The sequence below is a fragment of the Acipenser ruthenus genome, chromosome 19 (assembly GCF_902713425.1).
Source record: "Acipenser ruthenus chromosome 19, fAciRut3.2 maternal haplotype, whole genome shotgun sequence".
Lineage (NCBI taxonomy): Eukaryota > Metazoa > Chordata > Actinopteri > Acipenseriformes > Acipenseridae > Acipenser > Acipenser ruthenus.
In genome coordinates, this window is record NC_081207.1 from 13,987,173 (window position 1) to 14,000,461 (window position 13,289).

General features: G+C 46.5%; 1 protein-coding gene across 4 annotated transcripts in view; it reads right to left on the minus strand.

The window, feature by feature from the left end:
• Nucleotides 1–2,840: 2,840 nt before the first annotated feature.
• The window catches only part of LOC117424267 (zinc finger protein 362-like), a 56,786-nt gene continuing 46,337 nt past the window's right edge, over nucleotides 2,841–13,289 (minus strand). For all 4 annotated transcript variants that reach the window (XM_034040471.3, XM_034928324.2, XM_058992510.1 and 1 more), the window contains 3 exons: nucleotides 11,705–11,783; nucleotides 11,438–11,596; nucleotides 2,841–3,810 (listed from right to left, as the gene is read on the minus strand). In XM_034040471.3, the coding sequence (XP_033896362.1) occupies nucleotides 3,517–3,810; nucleotides 11,438–11,596; nucleotides 11,705–11,783 (532 nt within the window). In that variant the 3' untranslated portion in view covers nucleotides 2,841–3,516. The remainder of the gene's footprint in view (nucleotides 3,811–11,437; nucleotides 11,597–11,704; nucleotides 11,784–13,289) is intronic.

Here is a 13,289-nt window from a genome sequence, read left to right on the forward strand (position 1 = left end):
TGTTTAAGTGTAGTACGTTTTGTTTGTGTTTATTTTGGCGTATAGTGCCGTGTCCCGTGTTTTGTGTTAAAACCTTTTATTTTCTGTTTATTAAATGCTGAGCGAAAGCATTCGCTCAGCTCCACCAAACCACACCTCTCTGTCTGTTTATTTCCTGCTTCTGGTCTGACGCCACCCACTCCGGCCGTCTTTGTGACAAGCACCTGCTGCCATTTTTCTGCACCCCAGTTCCTGTGTTTTCGTGCATAGTTGAGTCGCTTGGCCTTGTTTCCACGTCAGAGGTATGGCTTTTTGGCCGCAAGTCTTCCATGAAGACCACTTCTGACCAGACTTCTCCGGACAGTAGATGGGTGTACCAGGGTCCCACTGTTTTCTGCCAATTCTGAGCTGATGGCACTGCTGGACATCTTCCGATTGCGAAGGGAAGTAAGCATGATGTGTCTTTCATCTGCTGCAGTAAGTTTCCTTGGCCGACCACTGCGTCTACGGTCCTCAACGTTACCTGTTTCTTTGTGCTTCTTCAAAAGAGCTTGGACAGCACATCTGGAAACCCGTCTGCCTTGAAATTTCTGCCTGGGAGCGACCTTGCTGATGCAGTATAACTACCTTGTGTGTTGTTGCTGTGCTCAGTCTTGCCATGGTGTATGACTTTTGACAGTAAACTGTCTTCAGCAACCTCACCTTGTTAGCTGAGTTTGGCTGTTCCTCACCCAGTTTTATTCCTCCTACACAGCTGTTTCTGTTTCAGTTAATGATTGTGTTTCAACCTACATATTGAATTGATGATCATTAGCACCTGTTTGGTATAATTGTTTAATCATACACCTGACTATATGCCTACAAAATCCCTGACTTTGTGCAAGTGTACCTAGAAGTATTGATGCTGTTTTGAAGGCAAAGGGTGGTCATACCAAATATGGATTTGATTTAGATTTTTCTTCTGTTCACTCACTTTGCATTTAATTGATAAATATAATCTATTAACATATCTATTTTTGAAAGCATTCTTACTTTACAGCATTTTTTCACACCTGCCTAAAACTTTTGCACAGTACTGTGTATATATATATATATATATATATATATATATATATATATATATATATATATATATATATATATATATATATATATAACACACACAGTTGTAGTCAAAAGTTTATGTACGTTTACGTACACAAATGGAAATTTATAATTTATAAAAATTTCTCAAACAAAGAATTTTAGGAATAATCTTTTGTTGCAAAAGTTTTGCTTTTGTGGATGAGGAAAAAAAGTTACAAGAAATAGATGTCTACAATTATATATTTCAGCATTTTTTTTTTTGCAAAACTCCAAAAATGCAAATTCAAAAGTATTCATACCCTTTAATGCTATGATAGTATTGTCTACAAAGTGCTAGAAATTTCAATATGATAATGCAGAACCTAATTCTAGAAAAGTCTAGAAAATGCTGGATTGTAGGTGAACATTCTATAAGTTAGGCATAGGATGATTGCTATCATTACCAATAAGTAAATATGGGAAAAAGTAAAGAGCTATTGTCATACATCTGGAGAAGGATACAAGAAGATTTCCAAGCATGAGTATCCCAATTTCAACTATCCCAGTTTCTATTATCAAGAAGTACAAGACGCATGGTACTGTCACAACGCTCCCTCGCTCTGGAAGAAAGAAGATTCTTTCACCAAGAACAAGTAGAAGAATTGTGAAGAAGGTTAATAGCAATCCGAGACTGACTGCCAAAGATAATCAAAGTGAATTGGCTGCAAGTGGGATTGGGGTTTCCATTTCAACCATAGGTCAAGTATTGTATGGTGAAGGTCTCAATGATCACAGGCCAAGGTAAAAGCCTCTCTTAGGAAAACGTCACAAGGACAATCGCTTTAAGTTTGCAAAATGGCATTTGAATGATGGATATGAGTTCTGGTCAAAGGTTTTGTGGAGTGATGAAACAAAAATCGAGCTATTTGGTCAGGCTAACAGTCGTTACGTTTGGAGAAAGTCTGGTGAGGCATACAAAGAAAAGAACATCATACCTACTGTCCAGCATGGAGGTGGTAATATCCTTCTATGGACCGGTTTTTCCTCTAATGGTACAGGAAATTTAGTTCCAACACATGGCAAAATGGATTCCATAGCATACCAAAAGACATTGGCCAATCATCTGAAACCCTCCGCTACAAAACTTGGTTTAAAGCGCAACTGGATATTCCAACACGACAACAATCCAAAGCACACACCAAAATCTACTTCAGAATGGTTAAAGAAGAATAATATCAAGGTTCTGGCCTAGTCAAAGTCCTGATCTAAATCTGATTGAGAATCTTCTGTGTGAGTTGAAGAAGTCTGTGCACAAGAGAAGTCCTCGGAATTTGAATGAACTGGAACAATTTTGCGTTAAAGAATGGTCAAAAATCACTAAAGAATCATGCCAAAAGCTCATTGACAAATATCTTAATCGTTTAAAAGGTTATTATTGCTAAAGGTGCCTCAACTACATTAATTTAATTTTCCTTGTCAGGGTATGAATACTTTTGAATTATATTTTTTAGAGTTTTGCCAAAAAATTGCAGAAACATTTTTTCCTATAATTATTTGTTTTCGAGAAATGTCTAGAAATTACAAATTTCCATTGGGGTATGTAAACTTTTGACTACAACTGTGTGTGTATATCTATATCTATATCTATATCTATATCTATATATATATATATATATATAGATATATATATATATATATACAGATATATATATATATATATATATATAGATATATATATATATATAGATATATATATATATATATATATATATATATATATATATATATATACATATACACACACACACACACACACACACACATACTGTAATCAATAGGTATCTATATATTAGACAGTCCTCTCAGCACTTTTGTATGAGCAGGTTATACAAATAATATACAATGGGATTACAAGTTATTACACAGAAAATAGCACCCCCTGTGGTTGAGAGACAGAGAGAGAGAGTGATGAGGTTATAATAAGTAGCTCTAATATAATATACAGCTAATAACAATGAAAGAGATCAGTGGGATTGTAAATCATTAAATACCAACTCACATACCCTTTCAAACCAATGCCATGCCTCTACCCAGCCAGTCTGCTGTATGACGTGTGCTATGAGGCCCCTCCCTCTCCGCTCAGCATGTCTACACTCATTATGAATGACTTCCAATTCTGTTGTTGTGATATTGACATTTTAAAATCAGTTTTGTTATCTAATTGACTAATTATAAAATATCTTAATATTAGAGCACACCTACTGGAACCATCCATAATGGTTGCAAACAAAGGGAAGGATTACAAATATGTTTCAATGGCATTTGAAGCCATATGTATTTTAAAATCATGATTTTGTGTGGAAATCTTTGTGTTCACTGCCTTACCCTCTCATCCCCCTCCTTTCATCCTCACTCCTCTCCACCTCACTCCTCTCCTCTCTCCCTGTCTATCTCCATTCTCTATCCTCTGTCTTAAGAATTCAAATGCTCCACCACTTGGATAGCAGAGGTAGAAACAGTCAGACACAGGTCTTTATGTTGTTGGTGGTCTGACTGGTTCTGTACTGGTTTGTACTGTAGCTCAGTGGACGATACTGGTTTGTACTGGTGCAGGTCGAAAGGGCACTGGCCTGGGATGGGCTCAGACTGGTTTGTGTAGTGGGGTTGGTTCTGCTGGGAGCTACTGGACTGGGCAGACTGGTTTTGCTGCACTGGGTTACTGGGATCAGGGTTGTGCTTCCGCATGTGTTTCATCAGATACGTTTCCTGAAAAAAATTTAAAAAAGAAAATGATAAACAGCTGATACTCCCAGGATCCCCAGGTACAATCCCTCACTTACCCTCCCTCCCAGAGTCGTAACAATCCCACATTCTCCATGCCAGAGTGATAACAAACCCACTCACCCTCATTCCCAGAGTGATAACAATCCCACAGTCACCCTCCCAGAGTGATAACAATCCCACACTCACCCTCCCAGAGTGATAACAATCCCACAGTCACCCTCCCAGAGTGATAACAATCCCACACTCACCCTCCCTCCCAGATTGATAACAATCCCACACTCACCCTCCCTCCCAGAGTGATAACAATCCCACACTCACTCTCCCTCCCAAAGCGAGAACAATCCCACACTCACCCTCCCTCCGAGTGAGAACAATCCCACACTCACCCTCCCTCCCAGAGTGATAACAATCCCACTCACTCTCCCTCCCAAAGCGAGAACAATCCCACCCCCTCCCTCCCAGAGTGATAACAATACAACAATCACCCTCCCAGAGTGATAACAATCCCACACTCACCCTCCCTCCCAGAGTGAGAACAATCCCACCCCCTCCCTCCCAGAGTGATAAGAATACAACAATCAAACGGGGCTCCCGAGTGGCGCATCCAGTAAAGGCGCTCCTCGCAGGATGTGCCCTATAGCCTGGAGATCGCAGGTTCGAATCCAGGCTATGTCACAGCTGACCGTGACCGAGAGTTCCTAGGGGGCGGCGCACAATTGGCTGAGCGCTGCCCGGGTAGGGAGGGCTTAGGTCGGCAGGGGAATCCATGGCTCACCGCGCATCAGCGACACCTGTGGCCGATAGGGCGCCTGTGGCTCTGCAGCGGAGCCGCCAGATCTGTGTTGTCCTCCGGCACTATAGGTCTGGTGGCATTGCTGTGGATCTGCAGTGCGAAAAATGACGGCTTGGAAGGAGAACGTTTCGGAGGACGTGTGTTCCAGCCTCCGTTTCCCGAGTCGGCGGGGGGGTTGCGAGCGGTGAGCCAGGGATACAGATAATAATTGGGCATGCTAAATTGGGGTGAAAACCGGGGTAAAAATAATTGGCGACGACTAAATTAAAAAAAAAAAAAAAAAAAAAAAAAAAAAAGAATACAACAATCACCCTCCCAGAGTGATAACAATCCCACATTCACCCTCCCAGAGTGATAATATTAACTGATGGTTAATATTTCTATTTCAGAGAACCAGGGTTATGATAATAACCTAACATTAACCATCACTAACGGATACGTATACCCAATCTGTCGTGAGGACAGGCGCAAGACTCTTCCGAGCTAACCACGCTAGCAGTCCTACAAGGTAACAAGTTACTTACCAATCAATCCTTAGTTGAGGGGATGGCCTCAGAGGCAGCCCTCAACACTCTTGATCCAAACCCAGGACACAGCAGATCCACGATGTTCATCCTGTAGAACCTTGTGAACGTGTGGGGGGTCGCCCACACCTCTGCATTGCATATGTCCATGACAGATGCACCCTGGAACATTGCCCAAGAAGTGGCCTGCTCTCTAGTGGAATGGCCAGTGATCTTCTCCGGCAGGGGCAACTTCGCAAGTTGATACGCCATCTTCACGGTCTGCGTTAGCCACCTAGACAGGCGCTGTTTAGACAGAGCCTGACCTTAGGACTGAGAACCATAGCAAACAAAGAGTTGCTCCGACTGGCACCAACATTTTGTCCTCTCCACATAGTACGCCAGCACTCTCACAGGGCATAGCGTGTGGAGCATTCTGTCTCCGTCGGACTGGAAAGGAGGAGGGTGAAAAGCCTCCAACTCCACCGACTGATTGACATGGAAAGCCGAAATAGTCTTCAGCAAAAACGCAGGGTTGGTCCGGAGTGTCACTCGTGACCGCCCCTTCGCAAAATATAAACAGGCTTTGGCGACGGATAGTGCCTGCAGCTCACTTATTTGCTTAACAGAAGTGACTGCCACCAACAAAGCTGTCTTAAAAGACAAAAGCTTTAGCTCTGCGGAATTCATGGGTTCAAAAGGTGGTTTCGTCAGTGCATTCAGCACGACATTCAACCGCCAGTGAGGAACAACGTCCTTCCTCGGAAGACGGAGTCTCCTAGCTCCCTTCAAAAACTGTCCCTCCTGGGGAGACTGAGTCTATCTTCACATGGCAAGCTGAAATAGCTGGCAGGTAGACTTTTAGAGTAGAAGGGCTCTTCCCATCGTCCAGCAGGTCTTGCAAAAACTGCAAGATCACTGCCATCGGGCATGTCGTGGGATCCTCTCCCTTTGACAGACACCATGTCTGAAAAACGCCCCACTTGTAGCCATACTGGGAACGAGTGGAGGCAGCCCTAGCATTCTGTAAGGTGTCAATCACCCTATTAGACAAACCCAGATGGCTCAAATGGAGCCGCTCAGGGGCCAAACCCAGAGCTGTAGGCTCGATGGGTCATGATGCCACAGACCGCCCTGCGCCTGGCTGAGCAGGTCGTGGCGACTGGGCAACTGCCAAGGCTGTCCGCACAGGAGCTGTATCAGTGAGGCAAACCAGGATCTCTTGGGCCAGTGAGGTGCTACTAGGAGGACCGTGGCCCTGTCCTGTCTGATCTTCTCCAGACACAGCGGTAGCAAAGCTATCAGCGGAAATGCATACAGTGGGAGCACTGGCCACTGGTGAGCCAATGTGTCGACCCCTAGACACCCTTCGTCTCTCCTTATGGAGAACCACAGGGTGCAATGTGTCGACTCCCGGGAGGCAAAGAGGTCGATCTCTGCTCTCCCAAACCATTCCCATATGAGGCTCACAACCTCGGGATGGAGTCTCCAATTTGCGCTGTCCAGAACCTGCCTTGAGAGGAAGTCTGCGGCAATGTTTGAGTAGGTGTACCGTTCGGAGTGAGAGGAGGTGGGTGTGTGCCCAGACCAGAAGCCTGTTGACCACCTTGTTGAGACTGGGTGATCTTGTACCACCCTGGTGGTTGATGTAAGCCACCACTGCCGTGTTGTCCGTCCGGACAAGCACGTGTCTCCCCCCGATTTCCTCTAGAAAGAACTGAAGAGTGAGAAACACTGCTTGCAGTTCTAGAAGATTTATGTGTCGGCCCAGTCACGGAGACCGCCACACCCCTTGTGCACCCCGACCGTTCCACACTCCACCCCAACCATGGTTGGAGGCGTCGGTGGTGACGACTTCTCTTCTTGTGACCGCTCCCAGCCTGACGCCTAGGCATAGGTGGGTCAGCTGTTTCCACCAAGAGAGAGTCTGGAGACAATATCTGGACACTGTCACCAAACGGTTGCGGTTCAGCATTGGGTGAGGGACCATCCTGTTGAACCAGGCCTGGAGGGGCCGCATATGCAGGAGGCCCAGGGGAAGGGATTGAGAAGCTGCTGCCATCAGGCCCAGAAGTTTCTGGAATGTCACCACTGGTAAAGCTCTGCCTAACCAGAATAGGTCTAGGCAGGCTGATATGCTTAACACCCTGTCGTCCGACAGCGCTGCTGTCACGGACTGGGAGTCCAGACTCAGACCCAAGTAGTGTGCTACTTGAGCTGGCGTCAGTTGACTTTTCGCATGATTCACCTTCAGACCTAGTCTGGATAGGTGATCGGTGACAAGTTCCGTGTGTTGCTGCGCCTGACCTGGCAACTCCACACAAATGAGCCAGTCGTCCAGGTAGTTTAGAACTCTGATACCCTTCAGTCTCAGACTGGCCAGGATAGCGTCCATGCATTTCGTGAAAACATGTGGCGCTAGGGATAGGCCGAACGGCAGTACACGGAACTCGTAGCCTTTCCCTTGAAAGGCGAACCGAAGATACTTCTGGTGCCCTGGTTTTATGGGAATGTGGAAGTTGGCTGAATTGTAAGGAGTACCCCCGACGTATAGGCAGCAGTGTGGAGTAGTGGTTAGGGCTCTGGACTCTTGACCGGAGAGTGGGGACACTGCTGCTGTACCCTTGAGCAAGGTACTTTGCCTAGATTGCTCCAGTAAAAACCCAACTGTATAAATGGGTAATTGTATGTAAAAAATAATGTGATATCTTGTAACAAATGTAAGTCGCCCTGGATAAGGGCGTCAGCTAAGAAATAAATAATAAATAAATAATATAGTGGTGAGCACCCACAAATCGCGGGTGCACTGGCCCCAGTACTCCAGATGGGCTTTGGAGAAGGGGCCCTGGGCCTGTGGCAGCAAATTCCTAGGGCTGCTTCTTCGGTTTAGGCGCCTGCGGTTTCTTATCAGGCGCATTGCACTGGAACCGCCTTTGCCTACTGCGCCCTCGGGCCGACCTACCAGCGGCTGATGGAGAGTCCCGTGGACCGCCCTAAGACTGCCATTGTGGCCGAGGCGGTGGTCTCTGATACCACTGCTTCTTAGGCGGTAGTGCCGGCTTAGGGGCAAGGTCACTGAACGCCTTTGTTGCTTCCCTTGCCGCTTCAACAGCAACAAGTCGTCCACTGCAGGGCCGAATATATGCCCTGGTGTGATGGGCGCATCCAGTAGAGCAGCTTTGTTATTCTCCGTCAGCCTGGCTTGAGAAAGCCACAGCTGATGGCACACAGCCACCAATGCTGCCATACTCCGTCCTGTTGCTTGGCCCAGAAGCTTAGCTAGCCGTAGCAACATTTGGGAGATCAGCCGCAGCTCCTCTGTCTGATCGAGGGTAAGTTCCCCCTCAGCAGCGAGCTCCAAATGTGGCTCTGGTAAGCCACCAAACATGTATTGTAGTTGCCCAACCGGGCAACGAAGGCATCAGCGGAGTAAGCCCTCTTCAGAAGGACTTCCGTTACCTGACATTGCTTGTTCGGGCAAGCTGCATCTTTGGATAGAAGCGCAAGGTTCGCTGGCTGTGCCAAGGCTGAAATAGTTGACCCGACAGGGGGAAAGTGGACCAAACCCATTTTATCCCCCTCGTGAACCCTATAGGTCGTACCCGACCTAGGGACCGCAGGGGCTGTGGCCGGGTGTTGCCACGATGAGGTCAGTTCCTGCCAAAAATCTGGGTGGATGGGCGGGGCCTCAGAGGGTATCTCCTTACGCTCGTCATAAACAGAGAACCTCTCAACTGTCGCGCTCGGCCATGGCACCCTAAGTGCGTCATTGGCTCGGCGCATCAGGGGTATGAGCTCCCTAGGCAAGGGAATCAGAGGCAGCGAGTCCAGGGGGGGAGAGAGAAGCCATTTGTGAAGGTGGAGCAACAGGTGCTCGCATCACAACAGGTGCTTGCACCACAGCAGGTGCCTGCACTGGCAGAGACCGCTCCAGCAACAACTGGATCAGAGTTGACTGCTGTTGCTGGAACATCTCACACATATCCCGCCAGTGGTCCAATGATCGGGACCTGTGCCTCCTCCTCTTACTCCTCGGGGAAGAAGAAGCAGGAGAGGAAGCGGGTGAGGAGGAAGAAGAGGGACTCCTCCTCCTGTGCTTCCTGGAGGCGGACTCTTTGGAGCCACGTGCCCTGGCACCGCGCACCGGGGAGCGATGCCTCTGGCTAAACTCCCTGGAATGGTGCTCCCTGGAGCAGCGCTCTCCAGAACTGCACTCCCTAGAGCGCCCCCTACTGCTACCAGCTGCCTCCGTAGAAGGTAACTGTGCAGGGGTAATGGAGCTATCGCTCGACTGGCGCATAAACCTGGACCGTAGTGATCGCTTGCTGAAAACAGCGCACTGCGCGCAAAAGGCAGGGTCCTCCTCTGCGTGTTCCTGACCTAAGCAGCGTACACATCTTTCGTAGCCATCAGCTGCTGGCAGCTTGGCGCCACAGTCAACGCAACTGTGAAACATAGTAGTGTAGGTACCGAGGCGTTGGTACCAACATACTTAGTATAAAATAGTCTGGGTACCCAATGTAAAGTATTACTAGTATCAAGGCTAACCGTTAGCTTGGTACCGAACCTGGTACTGAGCGTTTGTTCTAGGTACTGAGGGAGTTGGTACTGACAGACTTAGTATAACTAGTCTGGGTACCAATAAAAATATTACGGGTATCAAGTCTAACCAAGTTAGCTTGGTACCGAACCTGGTACCGAACGTTAGTTCTGGGTATCGTTGGTATCAACAGACCTGCTATGAACCAGTCTGGGTACCGAGTACAAACACCTACTGCCGGTACTAAAAGATAGCGAAAAAACGCAGTAGCGTCAGTACTGAAGCATATGAAAAAAATGCGGTAACGTCAGTACCGAAGCGTATGCAAATGCGGTAGCGTCAGTACCAAGCGTATGAAAACGCAGTTGTGTGGCGCGGTACTGTCTCAATATAGAGTTAATAACAACTCAAAGGTTGCGTCAACTCTGGTACCAAGGTACAAAGAAGAAAAAAAAACCGCTAACCTTGTGCTAATGCACAACAGCAGCCAGCAATCCCACAAAAAGCAGGAGATCTCACGAAGAGATGCACGCCAGCTAACTGTACAGTCAAGAAGACTGTGTAACTGTGGAATGAGCAGCACGAGTACTACACTCAGTAGATCCACAGTTACAGGTTATCTCCAAGCCTGAAGATAACCCCTGTACTACAGCCGTAATACAGTATCCTGTGAGCCCAAAGAACTTGATCCCGTTTTCTGTAAAATAAAGAAAAACAAGGGCAAGGGTATACAGTAATGTAAAGCAGCACTCAATATACAAAAAATAATAATACAACAACAAAACTATCCCAGCCGGGATAGAACTTTTTTTTTTTTTACTGGAACAGAGCCCTGTCCAGATGAGAGTTCTTTGCCGTAATAGTGAACTAGACCCGGGGGAGGGCAAACGCAAGTCGCAGGCTCCCGCTGGCGCAAGGCCAGTTCGGGCTGACTAGATCAAAACTCGGCAGAATAATAATTATTTTAAACAACAGTAGCGACCGTGAGTAAAACACTGCAAAAAACCAGGTTAACAAGGCATATACTACTAAGTAATAAGAAGTACTTAGCTCAGATGCTTTCACTCTTAGTAAAAAAGGAAAAAGAGAATTTGCAAATGGCTGCAATGTGCTTTTGTCGGGGCAACTCACATTGCGTCATGTACTCTCGCAAGAGTTTGTTGGCATAATGCTTTTCAGTTCTTGGGTTCTTAAAGGGGAATAACCCATTAGTGATGGTTAATATTTCGTAATTGAAAGAGAACAATCCCACATTCACCCTCTCACTGTGATAACAATCCCACACTCACCCTCCCTCCCAGTGATAACAATTTCACACTCACCCTCCCTCCCAGAGTGATAACAATCCCACATTCACCCTCTCACTGTGATAACAATCCCACACTCACCCTCCCTCCCAGTGATAACAATCCCACACTCACCGTCTCTCCCAGAGTGATAACAATCCCACACTCACCCTCCCTCCCAGTGATAACAATCCCACACTCACCGTCCCTCCCAGTGATAACAATCCCACACTCACCCTCCCTCCCAGTGATAACAATCCCACACTCACCCTCCCTACCAGAGTGATAACAATCCCACACTCATGCCTGCCCTGTCTCTCATCCTTTACAGCTGCCGGAGCCACTCCTCACAGGAACTGATTACAGACCTTCAGACTACTGAAGCATTACTGTATGAGCGCCAGAGTGAGGCTTGCAGCATCACCATTTTAATAAGAGCTCATTGCTCTGGGTTGATAGAGGCTGCCTGACAAACATGCAGACTCACCGAGGTGTAGGCGCGGTTGCACATGCCGCAGGAGTACACCTTGGCATGTTTAACCGTGTGAGTGCTGAGATGCACCTCTAACGAGGCAGAGTCTGTGTACGCACGGTGGCAGTGATGACACTTGTAGGGCTTGTCTTTATTGTGCTGCCTTCTGTGGGACTGCAGAAAAATAACACAAAGAGAAAGCATTAGCCATCTTGGCTCCAGCCGCCCTATAGTTTCTGCAGGAGGTGTCAGAGTTTATGAGCAGGCTGAGAAGAGTCTTACCTGCAGGTTTGAGAGCTGGGTGAAGGCTTTCTCACAGCCGGGATGTGCACATTTATACGGTCTATCTCCAGTGTGGATTCTGAATAAAAAACAAGACAGCAACACGAAAAGAAATACTTAGGAGATAATAAATAACAATGACACTAAATGAAAGATACCTCATGTTTCAATATGCACAGAAGAGAGGTTCCCTATCAAGTACGAAATGTAACCATTACCGAATGAGTGTTTACCTATAAAAGATCCCAAACCTGAATAGTATATCAAAGCTGCGCACAAGCACCCATGACACAGTCATGCTCGCCCCAGAGAGCATAAGAGGACTGAAGACACAGATTCTAGTAATCATTTTTCTTTCAGATCCTGATGGAGAGAACATACAGATAAGTACCTGTTACTTTTATCTGCATATATTTTGCTACTAACGCGATAATTATTTTTGAAACATTGTATTTTTACTAATTACACATCATTTTGCACACAACCTGTTGCTTGTTATTTCCCAACATGTTGCAGTATGTCTCCATTGGGGAGAATAAATCGGTATTATCGGAAGTTATCTGCATGTTCCTCAGGGTTTTATTTTAGGCCCCTGTGACAGAAAGACAATGACCTGTGAGGGCGCTAAGCAGTGTGAAAAGAGTTCTTTGGACGGGCTGGTCTGACAGTTCTTTCCCAGGGTCGGGAAGTCAGCCAGTCTGGATGAAGGCGAGACTCTGTTGCAAGAACGCATGACCCAGAAGGGAAACGATGTGGCAGCCGCAGATTGGAGAGGCGGTTGCAGTCGTTTACCAAGGGGTCATGTGTGACAGCATAAAAGGGGACGGAGAATTGTAATCTGTTCCTTTGTTTTTGGTTATTAATAAGTGACGCTCCCCGTACTCTCCTCTGTACACTCCACCCCGCAGCACGGGCAGCTGCAGGTTCTTATACTCTGGCCAAGGGGTTAACTAGTTGTTAATTATCTTATTACCCCTCGGCCAGAGTCTGCACGCGTTTGGTAAGGATGCATGACTGTCAGCTAGTTAAATAATCAGTAGCTGATCAGTCATGCATCCTCACAGGGTTTTAAATTATAAATAATAAAAGACGTGGCGCTTTTAACTGCGCCGCAAACAAAAATACAAATAATAATAAATAAATACATAGGGGCGGGACACTCCGCCACACCCCCCTAGTTAACTCAACCCAATTAAAAGGGATAATTAGGGTCAGCTGTTTGAGTACTTTGGTTAACAACCAGGCCTGATTTGGGCCAGCCCTGCCCAATATAAATCTGACTAACTTTGGCCCTTACCATCAGAGTGAAGTTGTCAGCACACAGGTTCTAGAGGCACATCATGCCACGAACAAAAGAAATTCCTGAAGACCTCCGGAAAAAAGTTGTTGATGCCTATCAGTCTGGAAAGGGTTACAAGCCATTTCTAAGGCTCTGGGGCTCCACCGAACCACAGAGCCATATTGTCCAAATGGGGAAAGTTTGGGACAGTAGTGAATCTTCCCAGGAGTGGCCGTCCTGCCAAAATCTCTCCAAGAGCAAGGCGTAAAATCGTCCAGGAAGTCACAAAGAACCCTAGAAAAACAT